Source organism: Tiliqua scincoides, chromosome 1 (assembly GCF_035046505.1).
Source record: "Tiliqua scincoides isolate rTilSci1 chromosome 1, rTilSci1.hap2, whole genome shotgun sequence".
In the NCBI taxonomy this organism is placed as follows: domain Eukaryota; kingdom Metazoa; phylum Chordata; class Lepidosauria; order Squamata; family Scincidae; genus Tiliqua; species Tiliqua scincoides.
In genome coordinates this window covers 110,538,877-110,557,756 of record NC_089821.1, presented here as the reverse complement: position 1 = coordinate 110,557,756, position 18,880 = coordinate 110,538,877, and the positions used below count along the sequence as shown (strand labels likewise).

At 42.8% G+C, this 18,880-nt stretch overlaps 1 protein-coding gene across 4 annotated transcripts in view; it reads left to right on the top strand.

The window, feature by feature from the left end:
• ZNF385B (zinc finger protein 385B) overlaps nucleotides 1-1,804 on the top strand; it is a 208,341-nt gene extending 206,537 nt beyond the window's left edge. For all 4 annotated transcript variants that reach the window (XM_066612361.1, XM_066612360.1, XM_066612359.1 and 1 more), the window contains one exon: nucleotides 394-1,804. In XM_066612361.1, the coding sequence (XP_066468458.1) occupies nucleotides 394-618 (225 nt within the window). In that variant the 3' untranslated portion in view covers nucleotides 619-1,804. The remainder of the gene's footprint in view (nucleotides 1-393) is intronic.
• Nucleotides 1,805-18,880: the final 17,076 nt, after the last annotated feature.

Sequence of the window (18,880 nt, the reverse complement as noted above, 5' to 3'; positions counted from 1 at the left end):
TGGGAGTAAGTCCCACTGAACGCTGTTGGACTTACTTCTGAGTAGGTATAGATAGGATTGCGCTGTGGGAAAGATGCGCCAGTAAGAGCAAGCTCAGTACCCTTTAGAAAATAATCAGTTTAACTCGGACAGGTTCCAAGTTAGTAGGCCACTTTGTCTAATCCACATAATGTCCAAGCTATTGACTGCACTCTAGAAGGTTAACATTAATGCAGAGTAGCTAATTACACTCTGGGCTAGTATTAAGTGCTGATATCCATTCTGTGCAGCAATCAAAAGAAGAAGAAAAAAGATTAAAAACATTTGTCAAAAGGGTTTTTTTTTTAATTTTGTAAAAGGCTAAAATAACCATTTAATGTTTTGCTGTCTTCCCCACTTCCCCTCCTCCCTTAGGCAAAGCTTGCATTCCAGAAAGATATGATCAAGCCTTTGGCACCCACCTTTCTTTCATCTCCTCTTGCTGCTGCCGCCGCTGCTGCAATATCAACTACTTTGACTCTTCCTCCCCGTCCTACAGCTGCTTTGTTCCAGGCACCGGCAATACCCACAGCTCTCCTCAGAGCAGGACATGGCCCCATCCGAGCTACACCAACATCAATCCTTTTTGCCCCATACTGATCATTGGGTCAACAGCACAGGACTGTGGCCATTTGGAAAAGAGACAAACCAAGCAAGCAAGGGTTCCATATTTCTGACTGCTTTTAAAGCCTCATGCTTAATAAACTTCCCAGCAAAAGAAGTGGAATTCTTCATTGACGGGTATTGCATTCTAGGTGACGTAAGCTTGTTAGTATTTTGTTTTCTAATTTTAAATAAAGAACTCAGACCAATGGTTTGTGGGAAAATTTGTGCACAAAATTCACCAAGGGATCATTTGTCTGCTTTAGAATATGGATTTGTGAAATTGTAAACAAGGAATGTGGAATATTCTCCTGATTGACTTGAAAACCAGGGTCTTCCGTCCTCATATTAATGTGCATAGGCCTCTGGAAACCAACTGCACAGATTCTGGTGTGGAACAAAGCTAGATGAAAGAAGTGCTTTAATTGCTGATAACATCTCAGTAATGGATTGCAACTTCTTATTCCCTATGTGCTCCAGTTGATAGGGGTTGTGTCTTGTTTTAGGCTTCAGTACTAGTGTATCTTGTGTAGTATTTGAGATTTATCTCCTGCCTGAGTTAAACAATTTTAGTTGCTGTGTAAATGTTTGGAAGCAGAACTGCCTTGAGGATCTTCTTCCTTTAAAGTTAATGTATGTCTTTAATTTAACATTTTATTTAGAACAATTTGGAATAGAAAGCCATAGATTGTTAAGATTATGACTTGTTTGCTATGTTCATTTAACTTATTTTTTTTAGTTCCGTCCCCCGTCCCCCATTCACTGGTGTTGCTAAACAATCACTGCAAAAGAGTGCTTCATCATTGATATGTTTACCACAACTTGTGCTTATTTGTCTTTGAGACAATGGGCTAGTATTTATTCATAAATATATATATTTTGCCATTTCTTAACTTCTTTCCTATCTAATGATGCTGCATACCATTGTGGCTCCCTAATGCAATAATGTACAGAATATAAACTATTTATAAAATTAATTTTCCTTTCAGTTGACTGAATATAATGTCATTCTGACCCCCCCTTTCCCTGGTCCCCCCCCCACTCCATTTTATGAAGGTGCTCTGGATATGGAAGACACACTGTGTGTTTATTAGAAGGCAATGAGGGTAATCTCCAAAACCATCTTTATCTACCACCTGTAAAGAGTAAAATATATGTGTATTTTTTAAAAGCACGTTTATAATAAAATGACATTTAAAAAAGTTGTTTATTAATGAGCCATAGAATGCTTATGGAACCTTTAAATGAGAACTCTGCACAGTGAAAACATTAATGCTAAAATGTTAGAATACATCTGATAACAACATCATTATGGGGTCACAAACTGGGAGGTTGCCAAATGACTGTACGATAGCTTGATTACACTGTCATCGATCATGAAATCAAAGCTGCTGTGGCTGAAAGGGTGCGTATGTGGATATACCTGGCACATTGCTGTGGAAAGCTGAGTGTCTTGCTGTTTTTCAAGCCTTCAAAGCAAAGAATGAAAAGATCAAAGGTTTCATGAGTGCATCTCAACACAAGAGACCAGCTGGAGGCCTCTAGGAAGATCACCCAGAAGGACCCAGTGGCAAGATTTGTCACCAGCTTTTGGAAATCAAAACTATCCTGTCTCTGAAAATGGAGGTGCCATTTAACTATCACAACAGTGTTGCAAAACCAACTCTCCATGCATTTGTCTGATGCTGTTAAAAACTACATAACATCTTAATTGTGCCTATATGGAGACTGGTGACACACTACTGAGCTATTAGGACTGCATCATTTCAATTTGCAGGATGAAGATTGCATGTCTGTGTTATTGCTAAGAACTCTCATTCTCCATCCTCATGTCACCTTGGAATGTTGCATAAGTCTGTGTGACACAATTTTTGAGGGTTTATAGCATGTATCCTACTTGCCCCCTAATCCCAAGGGGGGAGCGCTATATCTTTGGGACAAGTGAAGGTCATGGTTCATCAAATCAGAGGGGGCAGCCTGGAATTCTTTGAGCTTCCCATTAATATAAATTTAAGTACAACCTAACCAAAGAAACTCATGAAACAAACAAAGGGTTATGCCACCCTTCCTCAAGGGTATCTCAATTCAGCTGGAGGCCCTGCAAATCTGAAAAGTTCAGGGACAAGGCAAGGAATGTTCTGGTTAGCCAGGTGGCTAATTCTGGGCTCATAGTCTTCTGGCTCTTCCTCAGGATTCCTGTGGAGTGCATACCAGTCCAAGAGGATTTCCTAGCTCTCCCTACCAGGGGGTCCCCTCTCTGTAATTCAGGTGACTGGGACCAACCCCCCTTCTAGGCCTCTGGAAGCCGGCTAGCTGCCATCCCTTTCCTTTTTCCTTCTCCTATCCCCCTTCAGGTCCCCTTCTTCCTTTCCGTTTTGGCCCTCTCTTTTGTTCTTGCCTCTGCACTGGTTCCTTCATTCCCTGGCCCCAATCCATGGGCCCACCTCATTCTCCACCTTCTCTTTCTTCAACCACTACCCCCACCTCTGCTCCAGCCTGGTGCCCTCCCCTCCCTCTGCCCATCCTCCCCCTTTTATGCCACTCTGCTGGCATCCCGCTGTCGTGGTTGCAAGCTGATGGGCAGGCTTACCACTGAAGCATCTCCATGGAAACTCTTCACATGGACTGGGATTGCCCAGGGTCATGGGAGTGGGCAGGCTGGCTGCAATAGACTTCCTCTCATTTGTTCTCTGCATCTGGTATGAGTTTTTTAATCTCTTCCCCTTAAGTCATAGAACATTTGTGACCCCATCGCTGACAGATGAATGGTCTTGAACAGGATGCCTCTCAGCACCTGTCAGCATTTCTCTAGAAGTCAGCTGAAAAGCTCTCCTACCATCTTTTCGATTTTAAGCAGTAGCCGTCTGGTTTCTGCTTTAGTTCAAGCGCAGCTGCCTTTTTTTGATACATGTTACGCTTGCCTGGGAACATTTCCCATATGGCACCTTTCAAAAACATAGCCTAATTTGTAGCATACTAGCACAGTTGTGTTGTTTTTTTTAAACCTGAAATCCATTTTACATGCCCTGGTGAAACTAGTGAACCCTGGTGAATAGTTTGTTTTTACACCAGCAGCTGCTTGGAAATGCCTAGTCATATTCTCTGCTGGGATTTCACTCAGGAACTGTACCAATGATGCCTATGATGTCTGATCCACAAAAAAACTGAAGGCTGGTTTATGTAATTAAAAAAAAAAAGTGAAGGAGCATGAGATCATTCCAGCTTTGGGGAAAAGGGTTGTTGGTCTGTGTTCTGTATAATTGATACTTCTGGATTGAAACAGTTGCCTTAAGATTTGAAGCAAGATGAGCTGGAACTGTTCAATGGTGATGTTAGAATATCTACAAAGAGAATATTCTGCTGGAGATTACAGATAATGCATCCCAGGCAACCCATGGGGAAAAGAGGGACTTTCGCTCAAATATAACAGGTGTTGTAGGGCAAGCAAGCTGCCTAGTGGTCTAACATTTCTTGACAATCCTCTGCAATAGAACATACAGTCAGTTCTCGTTATCTGCTAGAGTTAGGTTCCTAGAAAATCTAGTTGATCCCAAATTAGTGAATACAGAATCATTGAGCCTATGGGGAAAATGGGGTTTGGTTCCAGGGGACCTTCTTCACCATACACTCTTTGAACTTTATGAACCTGAATCTTAACTTGAAAGTCTATGGGGCTGGGTGGTAGTGAGGGCTCAACATCTCCAACATCCAGTGCTTCCTTCTCCAAGCTGGCTATCCCTCAAATCTTTGAAGGTTGCTGACCCAGCACTAAAGCATCAGAGTTCAGCAGTGAGGAGGAGGTTGCTTCACCCATCCTCCTCTTCCATCAGTCTCTTGGCTCCTTCTGTAGGACTTGCCCCAGCCCCAGAGAAGCCCTCAGGTAGCCTTCCAGAGCCAAGGTTGTGAAGGTTCAGCTAGAGTCCCTGAGATGGTACCCAAGATGGTGGGGCAAGTCTGGAAGTAGACACAAATGTGTCTGATGATTCTCCACAGGCCCTTTTGATGCAGAAAATTCAGAAAACCAACTTTCAGCTTGCACTGGCATAGTATTTGTGGATAATGAGAACAGAGTCACAGATAATGAAAAGCAGGTGGAAATTCTGCCATTTTCAGGTAAGTGAACTTGCAGATAGTGAATTTGCATACAAAGAAAACTGACTGTAATTGCATTTTAGAGGAAATGGTCTGCAAGTGAAGTGCTTGGCAAGGATGTGGGAGTTTCCTTTTCACCATCTATACAGCCTCATGAAAAATAGCATGTAACAAGTCATCACTGTATATCTCAAGCAGCAATAGGAAGGACCAGTTTTGACATGCCATCTAGCAGTCATGAACTGCTGACCACTGGCACTCAAAGATGTTACACAGCTTGTGCTAGACTTATCTTGGAAGGCACACTCCTGTTGAATTCCACTTAATTATTTGATTTTGTTTGTAAATCACTTTGTGAACCAGTTGAAAAGCGATACTGTATATAAATGCTCTTAATAATAATGTCCACACAGAGATTGTGTAATGAAGGACAATTCAGGAAAAAAAATTATCTTCCACAATGATAATGCCTGCATAAATGGTACAAGGTACAGTATGTCTATTGGGGTTCAAGACTTTTCCCCTTCCTTCATCCCCAAGGTCCATCAAAGCTGTGTGTTTAGGTTTCCAAAAGTATTCCCACCCCCTTCATGTTCAAGGAGCAAACTTTGCCATTTGTGGTGCGACTGAATGTTCCTTGCATTTTTTTTCCTGACAGCCATGCAAACAGAACAAATTTTCAGCTAGAATAGTTCTGTGAGAGACATGTATAAAGAACATTCATTGACATCTTGAGAACTTTGGCTTGTTCCAGAATGTGGCTTCCTTTGTAGCACACAGGATTTTTTGCAGCACACAGAACTTTTTGTATAACATTGGTTTTCATTGCTGCATGGCAGGGATGGGAAAACCCAGCATGTCTTGAGTCAAGTTGCCAAGTCACCGTCCCCCCATGACTCGACATGAAAACGAGTAATAACAGGGACACTTTCCAAATCGCTGAGTCACCCTTTAGTGACGCTAATGGACTTGAGTCAAGTGCCCCCCCCTTTAAAAAGCCAGCTGTGGAAAAATCGGGGTTGCTACCAAGGGGTTTGTGTATCAAAGTTATCTTTATTCACATCTCCGCCCATCTGTAAACAGGGTGGGAGGGATTGCGAGAGAGTGGGGACAGAAGCAGCAAGAGGGAGAAGGGTCACACACAGCGGCCTGAGGCTAACCAGGACGACCCGATCCTTTGCAGTCCTCAGAAGTAGTCCCACTGTAGCTGGTCATTCAGTGAGGCTTCCCCCTCCCCACCAGCCATGGTGGAAAGCGTGATTGCTATGACCTCCTTTCCCCCCTCCATCCCAGCCTCCTCTCCTACCTTAGGCTTCTGCAGCTAATCGTAAGGCAAGAACACCCCTATGGTTCCTCATCCTGCTCTCCCTCAGCCAATGAAAATATCAGAATGCCCAGCTTTTGTCCAATGATGATTTGTTCCTTCCTATCTGAGATGGAAAAAGAGAGCCCAGTCCCACTTCCCCCCATTCATTGCAAACATTAAACCTTCCCTGCCTCGTGACTGTAACTTCCTTGCTGCTCACCCGGTTGAAATGTTGAGTCTTATTCCAAGTCTTTCATGCACATGACTCACAAGTCACTGAGTCACCCAAAATCATGAATTTTTACGACTCCAGTCTGAGTCACTGACTCGAGTGCCCAACCCTGCTGCATGGCACTTGTGTTTTCTGAGCACCTTCAAGCACATGAAGCTGCATAATCAGAAACCAGGCCATTGGTTCCTCTCTAGGCCATTGGTTCATCAAGGCCAGTACTGTCTATGCTGGATGGCAGTGTTTCTTGGAGGCCTGAGGCAGAACAGAAAACCTGGAATGCTGTTATCTGAATTCTCCTTATCAGAAACTCCTGCTATCAGATGAACTGTCTGCAAAGTATATGCTCTACAACTGAGTTATGGCCTTACCCTTCATTATAAATCCCTTGAAAATTTTAACTAGAGCAAAGTGCACCGCTATTTAGCTTGTGAGCCCCTTTCATAGGTCAGTATTGAGACCCAGCTCATGAATCTGATTTGTTTGTGTCTTGCATTTGTATCTGTTAATGCCCATTGGAGAAGGCAATGCTACTTCTGCAGTTTCCTTCAATTGTTGCTGTTAACACAGTAATCGTTGCGCTCCCTTGGTGTTGCGCTCTCTCTCTCCCTCTCTCTCTCTCTCTCTCTCTTTCATGAGAAAAATGTCCCTCACCCTAACAGCACTTCTGAAATGTTAAAACAATTTTGCTTGCAAAATTGCCAAAATCTCTACCCGCTGTGCCTTCTGAAAAATGCACCACAGGTCCACAGAGTTCCAAATAGGTTATATTCAAGTGGGTCTCAATCACATTGCCTTTTCCTGTTCCTCTGTAAAATGTAGTGGCTTTTGAGGACATTTCAGAATTCGGAGAGCCCTGGCTTCTGTTCTTTAGTTTTGATGACAGAAGGTGGCATTCCAGTGGCCATGGTCCAGATGGGCTGAATTTTGCCTCATGTTTATTTCTGGAGCTTTTGTTAAGTGAATGTGAAGAATGCATGATGTCAAGAAGTATTGATGGGGAGAAAAACCTGCCTTTTAACGGTCTGTGTCCAGAATTGGGTTTTGAGGCATTTGTTTTCTGTTTTCTAAGGGTATTTTCTAAATTCAGTGGGACTTACTTCTGAGTAGATATGCACACTATTGCAAGGTATTTTTTCCCAAATAGCCCCTTTCCTGAGCCCACCCTTTTATTTAAGGATTTGGGAAGCTTTCTAGCGCATCAGAAAAAAATGTCAGCTGGAATGTTTTTCATGGCTTCTTTCTGTGTTTTCAGAATTAATTGCCATCCCTTTAAGCAAACACACTGACAAATCCACATAAAATTTACCTGTGACTTTCACAGGTGAAAAGCTTTACCAATGAATTATTCAAGGAGTGAAAAAAGATGAGGGGCACAAGTAGCTGTGACACACGGTCAAACTTCATTAGTTTTCTCTCTTCACCTGTGACAATCATCAGTTTGTAAAACTCCTTGCCGGTATTAACCCATTTTTGCCTGGCTCACAGGGGTACACATTTGGTCCCTGTTGCATATATGCAACGTTAGGTAGAAATGGTTTAAATAGGAACCATAAGTGGTTGTTACACATCTTTCCCCCTGCCCATCTTTGCACTATGGGAAGGGAGAAATACAGTAGCCATTTTTTAAGGCTTTGAGTTTTTCTGCCAAGCTGAGCCTCTGCAGTGCCAGCTCTGATGTTGGACTGGTAAATAAAGTACCTTCAGTACTTTCTCACTTTGAACTATTTCAAGCAAATGGGACAAAACTGATTAATGATATTAAGGACCCTGTAGGTTGTTCCAGCGTTCCTGTGTGTGTACAGCAAGGGGGCCTCTGAAGTACAAAAATCTGAAGACAAATGGAATCTTCTGCTTGTGAGTACCTGAAAATAAATGTTGGTTTGTTTTTTGTGTAGTTGCCTTGTTCATTCTATAGTAGTGGTTCTCAAACTTTTAGCGAGATTTATTCCCTAAGTAAGACTTTGGGGGGGGGTGGCCAAGGGCAGTGACCCAATCCCCAGGATCGTGTTGCTAAAGAGGCCAAGGGGGGTGCTTTCACTTACTGTGGGCTTGAACAAGGCAGCAGGAGATGCAAGGAGCCCCATGTAGCCCTCTGCAGGGATTCTCAAGGCTCGAGATGTTGAGAAATGGTGCATGCAAACCCAAAGGTGTTTTACATACACTGTTTCTCCACATTTCAAGCCTTGTGGAACCCTGCAGATGGCTGCATGGGGCTCCCCATACTTCCTGCTGTTTGCCCAAACCCACAGTAAGTAAAAGCACGCACACACACACCTCCCTTAGCAACAGGATCCTGGGGGTTGCATTGCTGCCTCCCCCCTCCCCCACCCCTTAAAGAGACGGGGAAGCTTTACATGAACTGGTGGGTTGTGACCCACCAATTTGAGAACCACTGTTCTATAATAGTATTGTTGGTCTACTTTTATTTAGGTTTGAGTCACATAAGTAGCAGATGAAGTAACAAAATGGTATTCTGTATCCAGGACTAACTCTAAGTTGGCTCTCAAGGCAATGTCCAACTCCCCCCCCCCTTTTGTTTTCTTGGCATACATGGAAGATTATTCTTGGTACAAGGAAGATTATTTTTCACCCTGGTAAGGTACTAAACTACATGAATGGGTGCAGGGCATATGTGCAGATCTGCTGATAATTAAGTCTGTGGATAAGGGGGGCCCACCCGTACTACTAAGAACACAATCTGGAGCATGTCTAATCAGAAGTAAGACCCATGGAGTTTAATGGACTTTCCTCTAGGAAAGGGTGCATACGATTGTAGCCTTCAAAATGTTTTCATTACTCAGTAGCGAACATCAGCTTTGGATAGGAGAGGCCTCCAAGACTTTATCAACAAAAGAAGGTGTCTTTTACAACAGCCTATAGTGGTGGTTTATCTACAGCCACACATTTTGTCAATTATCAGAAAATCTGTAGATATTTTTTCTTTAAGAAGACCTTCAGGGAGGTCAATGGAAGCATGGTTGAGAGAGGAGGTGATACAGTTTTCAGGAAAATATGAAAGATAAAAAAATAAAGTGAGGAAGATGCTGCTTCATGCAAAAAAAAAAAAAAAAAAGATTGCACTCTTGTCAAAGTATTTGCCTGAATATTTTTCTCTTATCACAACTAAGTGAGGAGATTAAACATATCAAATGTTTCTGCTCCATATTTCTGATAGTATATGGTTATTCCCCTCATTTCCTTGAACTTGTCTGCATATATCAGGAGTTCTTTATAGTGAAATGCCTTTTCCCTACTAACTTTTCTGTTTGTTTGAAGTAAAAAAATGTCTTGGTCTCAGATTGTATTTCATTTGTACATAATCTAAAATAGAATGTCATATACATCCTTATAAGGGAACGTATAGCATTGTTTGGGGGGGGGGTCAGGTTGATTGGTTGGGAAACCTGCCATAAGGACTGAGGAAATAGATAAGCCATAAATTAAAGTTACTTTTCTGCACTAGACAGAATTACTATAATATTGAAAGAAAGATCTATGAGCATAAGCATGTTTCTGCAGACATTGTAACCAATGGCTTTGTTCAGTCTTACATTGGTTGAATGCTTTCTCCACATTGAAGTTTACAAACCTGTGTATAAGTCAAAGAGGTGTGCCTTAAGATTGACTCTGAAAACATGAGTTTACCTATACCCATATATAGGTCAATGCGGTCAAAGAGCATATAAGAGAAGCTGATTGGCAGTGGTGTTACTAGGGTTCGTGTCACCCGGTGTGGGATGCCAGCGTGTCACCCCCCCCATGCAGTGGACGGGGCAACACCCCAGGTGGTGGGCGTGGTGAAGTACCATCACTTTTGTAGCTGTACCTTTTGATAGAACAAAGATAGAACACATTCTGCATGAAATTACGCATTGATTAATGTAACATGATGGTATTATTCTTCCACATTATGATTTTAGTGATTTTGGTCACTAGTGGTGTCACCCCCCCGCCCCGTGTGTCAATTTACTAACACCTTATTGCAGCAGTTCTCAAACTTTTAGCACTGGGACCCACTTTTTAGAATGATGATCTGTCCAAGACTCACCAGAAGTGATGTCATGGTGGAAGTGACATCAGGCCAATTAAAATAAATAAGTATAAATAATTAAAGTAAAACAAATAATTAAATAAGGAGAAGCCAGCCCTATTCCACCAAGTGAATTTCCTCTGTAGCCTGCCTGCAATAACACCCCCCTCAAAAACCAGTAAGATTTTCAGCCCTACCCAGTTCAGTTTAAGAACTTCTGTTTAAACCAGATCACTGTCAGGATCCACCTGGCTTTGCAAGTCTCAAAAAGGTTCACCTTATCAGCTGAAGCCTCTGTTTTGATCCCTTTTAGTGGGGGGCGGGAGGCTGCCTTCTGGAGCACTTGTTTAGCTGCAGGTGCATAGGATCAGGACCATTCTGGTAGCCTTGCACTCTTCTTCATCTGATCTTCCACACCAGCCAAGGCACGTTTGCTTACTTGTGAGTAAACGCGACCATGAGGCTTAGTTTCACTTTCCATAGGGCTCAATACATTCATCTACTTGGAGGGAGGGACTACCTTCTCAGGTGTTTTGGGGGCTGCATTCATTGGATCAGGACCATTCTGGTGTCGTTGGATTCCTCTCAGTCTACCCTTTCTGATGGACTAAGGCAGGTTCACCTACTTGCAAGTAAATGCACGAGTAAACGCGCGATACGGCTCATTTTCACTTTTCATAGGGATCTATGCATTTTTGTTCTCTGGTTTTTTGGCCATAAATTTTGATAGAAAGGAGATATTTCACTCTGGTTTTTGCATTACATTCTGCTTGAAATTCCATGTCAAACGGTATATAATATGATGGGGTTACTCCTAACCACCATGATTTTAGCGCGTCACCCCCCAGTGCCCATCACACCCACAGTGCTCGTCAACCGGTGCAGCCCGCACTGCCCTAGCGACGCCACTGATTCCATGCTGGAGCATCGGTTACAGAGCAAGGTGCTGGCTGTAGCTGTGGGCTCTCCGCTTGCCACCCCAGTGCGGGGTCCCTCCAGGCACGAGGTCCAATTTGGCCCAATTGGTTAAATTGCCTTAAGGTTGGTCCTGAGTGGGCATGCTAAACAGTCAAGGTGGTCTACCCATGGAGCTTATCAAAGCCATTGCCTTAGGTGTCAGATAAGGGCACCTTCTCACCATGAGAGTGACTGCACCAGTCATTCTCCCTGGGACTCTCTTGCTCTTCCTTTGTCCTAACCCAACCCTTTCAGGCTTCAGAAAAGAGGAGGATGAGTGAGAGGGAGCAGCCAGAACTTTTGCAAGGGACATGGAACAAGCAAAGTCACCACTTGCACTTTGAGCTCTCTTTAAAACTTGCAGCAGGGTGGGGCAAGGCATCCTTTGGCAACTGGGAGTTGCCCCATTGGAACCAGCTTCGCTAAACAAAAATGACTGTTGAGGGGAGTGAGTAAGCTGCAAGGGTGTGCATTTGTACATCAGGTACAGGAGCTACTGCTGCTGTGTGTGTGATGCTCCCATATGTGATGTGTCATTGTGTGTATTTGTGCATGATGTGCAGTATATGACATGGTTGATGTACAGCATGTGAATCTGTGCACAAGTGTGCCTGCCATGTTGCAGCAGATTCACATGCTGCTGCACTACATATAGTGCATGGGGAGCCACCTTGTCATGGTGCCCGGGCTCAAGGGGCCTCCAAGGAAGCCGAGGGCTATGCTGATGCCAGTGTATACTGACAGCAGGGTCTCCCAAGCCAGACAGGCCTCAGTGGAGGGGGTTACCTGAACTAAGAGCTCTCCAACACCATCCTTTATGGTGAGTACGAAAAAGAAATATATACTGGCTTGGACGTCACCCAGGATAAAAAGGTCCATGACGTCTGTGAGGTTCCCTGTGCATGCGTTGACAAGTGGGCTACAGGAACCAGCTGTACCGGCAGCCGACCAAATTAAGCCCAGCCAATATAAACGTAAAACATGGACAATTGACGAGAACTGCAGTATAATCCGATGTTATTATAAATCTGAGCCTGAAAAGAGAGGCTATCAGAAAAGAATTATGGAAATATGGAAGGGACAACACCCGGACTGTGACATTAGCAAGGCTCGAATTATGCAGCAACGATATTTTATAATGTGCACAAAGGTCTTTTCAGACCTCGAACTAGACAAACTGAAGCAGCAGGCACTGGAGCCGCTAGATGCTCCTGAGGTAAAAGATCAGAATACCATAGATGATGAGGAACTACCTAAGACAAGTAATAGTATAAACTCGTCCAACAGAGATACCCTGACTGAGGCTGATGAGATTTCCAGCCCAGTACTGACTGAACAACAGGAAATGCTGAAAACACGAATTTTGGACCATATCACAAGTGATACTGAACTACAAAGACTCCCACCACTGCGACAGATTCGCAGCAGACAAGTTCAAAGTCTCTTGAAAGACATCAACACTGCCATTAATGCTATTGCAATGAGTACATTAACTGAAACCAACCAGCTTATGTATAGCACTGCCCTCGTTGTAATCCTCGAATTGGGTTACAAATTGCCGAAAAATAGTAAACCATCTGGACCTCCTAAATGGAAGGTATGACTGGAAAAGAAAATTGAGCAAATGAGGTCAGACATTAGCTGTCTGAAATCACTTTAAGATGGAAAATTGAAGAATGACCATATTAAAAAAGGTCTTTATGACCGATATGACCTACAGTGAAAAACTATAGCGACCGTCATAGAAGAGCTTAAACAGCGTGTAACAGCCACTGCCAGGAAGATTGAACGCTACATGGGCAATATCCACCAATTTCAACAAAACGCACTGTTTAGAAAGAACCAGAGACAGTTCTACAAGTCATTACAGACACCTATAGCACAAAATAATGATGGACCAAATAAAGACGAGGCTCTTAAGTTCTGGAAGCACATCTGGGAAATCCCAGTGGAGCACAACAAAGATCCCTCTTGGATTAAAGACATCGACAAAAAGAATAAGACACCAAAAATGGTGGATATCACCATTACAGAACAGTTACTCCAGCAAGAGGTAAAAAAGATTAAAAGCTGGTCTGCACCAGGACCTGATGAACTACACGGATTTTGGTTAAAATATCTGACCAGCCTGCATTGCAGACTCGCTAAACAGCTGGATATTATGCTGCAGACTGGACACACCGACACCTGGCTAACAAAGGGGAGGACCTTTTTGATCAAGAAAGACGGCGATAAGGGCAACAAGCCCAGTAATTACCGCCCCACCACCTGCTTACCTACGACTTTCAAATTGTTTACCAAAATACCGGCTTCCACTATATATGAACACTTGTTACAAAACAACATCTACCCAGTGGAGCAGAAAGGGAACTTTAAAAAATCACGTGGCACAAAGGACCAGTTATTAATCGATAAAATGGTCCTGAAAAACTGTAAGCGGCGACAGACCAGCCTGAGCATGGCTTGGATCGACTACAGAAAGGCTTTTGACTCACTGCCACATAGTTGGATCAATACCTGTTTGGAAATCTACGGCATCAGTAATAATATCAGAAAAGTGGTAGAAATGAGCATGAAAACGTGGACAACAATCAAAGTCAAAGTTGAATGCTGGAAACACGATTGGAGCCATTAATACCTGAGCTGTGCCCTCGATCAGATACCTAGCGGGTATAAGAGATTGAACCAACAACAAACTAGAGACCTTGGACAAGAAAACACGAAAATTGACAATTCACCATGCATTTCATCCTAAAAGTGACATTCATTGACCGGCTGTATTTAGCTCGCAGAAGTGGAGGTCATGGCTTATTACAAGTACAATAGACTGTGGAGGAGGAAAAGAGCGGCCTCCATGACTACATATGTAACAGTATGGAGAAACTTCTAAAAGCGGTCAAAAGTGAAAATGTTATCTCTGAATCAGATACAAAAGTGGACTACAAAAGAGAGATACTCACCCGCCAGCTTAATAGCTGGATCAACAAACTTTTACATGGACAATTTTTCAAAAACATTGATGGTGCCTGTGACAAACAGACCACCTGGACCTGACTTAGGGACAGATTTTTACGCAAAGAGGCAGAAGGTATCCTGTTTGCAGCCCAAGAACAGGCCCTTCAGACGAATGTGATGAAAGCCAGAATTCAGGGTACCGGTAACAACAGCCTATGCCGACTATGCAAAAGATGGGACGAGACTGTAAACCACCTGATTTGTGAATGTCCCAAAATTGCCAATACCGACTATAAACGAAGACACGATGATATCGTGCGACTTATACACTGGGCCTTATGCCAAAAATATGACTTCGACACATCCGAAAAAGCTTGGCAACATCAGCCAGAGAAAGTCCTGGAAAACGAGAAGATCAAAATCTTATGGGATTTTAGAATCCAAACACATCAACATAGTAAGGCCAACATGCCCGATATCCTGTTAATTGACCACAAATCCCGACTTGTGACATTCATCGACATTGCCATCCCTGGTGACCACAGGGTGGTAGAAAAGGAACATGAAAAATAGACAAGTACCACGACCTGTGTCTAGAAACCACCCGATTGTGGCTGAAACACACTAAAGTGCTGCCAATAATCGTAGGCAAGCTAGGAATCATCTCCACAAACTTTCACAACTATTTGCAACAACTGAATGCACCAGCAATTACACTTGCTGAACTGCAAAGAGCTGCTATTATTGGAACTGTGTCAATTATCCGTCGATACCTGCGATGATCCTAGGCCTCTGGTTGGGGCCTGACCTTCGTGGGCAGTACCAGTGATACTGTGATTTTTATTTGTGTGCTTCTTTCGCTTCTAGTTATCACTGTGATTATTCTTAACTTGAATAAAAATGTCTTTTATAAATGTTTTTTGACAATGTTATTTATTTGTCAAAATGTTATTTATTGTCAAATGTTAACATTTGACAATGTTGTTTGTTTATAAATAAAATCAGGAGGATCCTCTCTCTCTCTCTCTCTTTCTCTCATATATATAGTTGTATCCAAAGAAACATGCACAGGAAGAGCATAGCCACCAGTGCTGTTCCACAAACCCTTGAGCAAGCCAGCGGAAGCTTTTGTGCTGTTCATATCTGCTAAATAATTGTATTGCTCCGTAATCTTGCATATGTGTGTACTAGCATAAGGATGTCTTTTGATTCTGTTTAACCTGCCTCACTCTGTTTTAAGCCTTTCCATGAGGAAGGCATCTTTGGAGCCAGTCCATTTTTTTCTAAAAAGAAGAAAAACACTCTTCCCTAGGGAGAACAAACATATTACAGTGTGCTGTTTAAAATGCAGAAGTTAAATATTTGTTATCCAAAGAGCCATCTTGTTAGTCAGGGTAAAGGAATTAAAAGCTCTTGCCAGGGATCTGGAAGGTTCCAAAGGAATGTTCATCATACCAGGCAGAAGGGTTTTCACAGAATTTTTTAAGAGGCTGGGAGTAACCAGATACTGTGCTAGCCTGAGCAAAACAACAATCGAACAGATAGAATCCCAAGGAAACTCTTTTGAAAATCCATAGATGTTCATACTAAGCAAGCTTTGCTCCTCCTTCAAAACTTGTTGTATAGTTTGTGACTTTGTTGTATAGTTTGTGGCTAAAGTGTGTTTTGAATGAGTGAATCCATGCTTCAAAAACATCTCTCAAAAAGATAGAAGCATCCTATGACTGACTGTTTACAGTTGTAGGTCAGTAAAGTTATTTGTGGCATGAACTGTCATGTTCCTTTACAGTGCAGAACATCTTCAGCTGAAGTGCAACAGCACTGTAGCCTGGAGCACAGGTGAGCCAGGTAGAATTGAGGAAGACGTCAGCCTGAGGGCAAAGTTAGCCACAAGGGCAGGAGCTATAGCTACAACTGTAATTGGAACAGTGTCTTGCTTAAGGAGACATAAGGGAAAGGATGACTTAATTGAGCACCTGGCACAAATAGCCAAAATGTTTTGTGCTGCCATTTTTTTAGGGTGACACTGGCACTGTAAGAGGTTGGCTTAAAAATAAACGTTACTGAATGCCATTGTGAGTAGGCTATACTTTTATGATTGTGTGTTTTGTGTCCTGGTGGAGTGGAAATCTCAGTATACTTCAACAAGTCAAGAGGAATTACTGTGACTGGCTGATTTCTTCAGGCAAGGAAAAACAGTTTTCAGAAAATGATTTTGTGCATGAACAAAATCTGGTCCCCCTTTTTATGCAGCATTTTGTAGCAGGGATGGGTGGGTGGATGGATAACTAGAATCTCCTGGTAGATCCTTGAGTGTGTTTAGTAGATCGTGTTGGTTGTTAGGAATTTCTAATTCCCAACTGTTTAACAATAGAACTACAAAACAGTCCCCCCCTTATCAAAGATTTCCTTAGACTAAGTTTAAATTTTAATTTAAAATTTTAATTAAAATTTTAAAATTTAATTTAAAATTTTAATTTTAATTTGATTTAAAATTTTAAACTTTAAGTTTTAAAAGGAACCCCTTAATTAGGTTACTGAAATGAAGGAGCTTGGTGGGGGTGGGTGGGAAATCAGGATTTTTTTTCCCTCAGTTCTGATACTGAAAACAAATCCTTGCACTGAGCATGTGCTCAGAGGCACCCTGATTCTTTATCCCGTATTCTTACATTCCCCCCCCCCCCACTACTATTTTGCATCTGGCTCTGGTTAGTGAATTTTTAATTAAAAGCAGAACCAATAGCCTTAAGCATACCAAATCCTGTTTTATGCCCCAATCCTATCCCCTGCCATTTGCACTGCTGCGGCACGCTATGGAGATACCTGCTGCCTCCTGTGGTGCTGGGGGCGATCAAGCAGCCTTCTCAAAATAAAGGCACTTTAATTTCCTTACCTCCAGGTAAGCCCCCTGTTGCTCTATGGGTCTACTCAGATCTGCACAAGCTCTTTGGCTGACACTAGTCTGACTGGACCCAAGAGGGTGTGGCAAAGCCAGGCGGGGTGCACAGGACATTGGTGGTGCCTCAGGTGGCATTGGAGATCTGGCTTGCCCTGGCCCAGTGCCATGTCACAGGTTGCCACCAGTCAAACAACAAAAAAGAGATATAGAACTCACAATGGGGTGTCCTATGTTGACCTAATGGGATGGGCAGGTTTTGCATGGATTGTATCATAAATTGTTTAGGGTTGTATCAGGCATCATCAATACTTTGAACTGTGCTCAACAATGTACAGGTCTATAGAGATAGATTAACAGGAACATAGCATGGTAATGTCCCCTTGCGCCTGTAAGGACCTGAGCAGCCCCATTCTGTGCAACTTGAAGTTTTCAGGCAGTCTTCAGAGGCAAGCTCACATGGAGTGTGAGCTTGCAGCAGTCCAATTTAAATGTTAGCAGTGCATGAGTAATCATAGCCAGGTTCATCTGATCCAGAAAAGGATGCCATTGGCTAACCCATTGAATCTGGTTAAAGGTGCTCCTAGCCACAGTAAACACCTGGCAATCCAGGGTCAAGGCAGAATCCAGGAGCACCCCCAAACTTCTTTGTCACAGGGAATGCTGTCCCCTCAAAAATGAGATGGCAATCTCTATCCCAGGTTGTCGATCTTTTAACAGTACCTCTGCCTTCTCTGGATTTAAGTTCGTTAACACTCATCTAGTCCATCACTGACATCAGCCACCAGTTAAGGACCTCCACAGCCTCCTTAGGTGAAGATGGAAAGGAGAGATAGATCTGAACATCATCTGCATTTTGATGCCACTTAGTTCTCAAACCCCCTGGATGTTCTTGCTGGACGACCTTCCTCAGAAGTTTCATGTAGATGTTTTAAAGTATGAGGGATAGAATGGAAAATTGAGGGACAGGCATCCCCCAGCACCACCTTCTGGAATATGTCTTCCAGGAAGGATTTGAGCCACTGGAGCCTCAACCTAACAAGGTGATCTAGAAGGTTACCATGGCCAATGGTGTCAAAAGCCACTGTGGGGTCCAGCTGATGCACTCCTGGCCACACATATACACACTCGTTTGGGGAAAAAGTGATGTTGTTGAATAATACAGCTGTAGTCTTTATTAGTATTTCTCCTCACCACCCCAAGGAAATGCTAAGTTCTAAAATTGTTTTTAAAATGTATCCACTAATGACAAGAAGGAAATTGAATTAGATTTTCCAGTTGGCTTGCCACTCTTTGATGGCATTCCATATCCATTGTCTTTGCAATCCATATTCCACAATTTTGCTTCATTTGATATTGTAGAATGGGGTGTGCTGCATTTCACATCTATCCTAATTTTTTCTTTTTCCCAAAAAGAGGTGATTTTTGAACCATGTAAATAAAATGGTTTAACTTCATGAGCACTTTGCCACTCAGGATGCAAAAATTTGAGCAGAAATTGGTACTAAGTCATAATGATTGAATGATTTGTGCTGCAGAAAAAACAATCTATCTAAGCTGTGGAATAGAAGGTCAAAGAACTTAACAGAGAAGTCCAGTGCACATCTAGGAACACTTAAGAACATAAGAACAGCCCCACTGGATCAGGCCATAGGCCCATCTAGTCCAGCTTCCTGTATCTCACAGCGGCCCACCAAATGCCCCAGGGAGCACACCAGATAACAAGAAACCTCATCCTGGTGCCCTCCCTTGCAGCTGGTATTCTGACATAACCCATTTCTAAAATCAGGA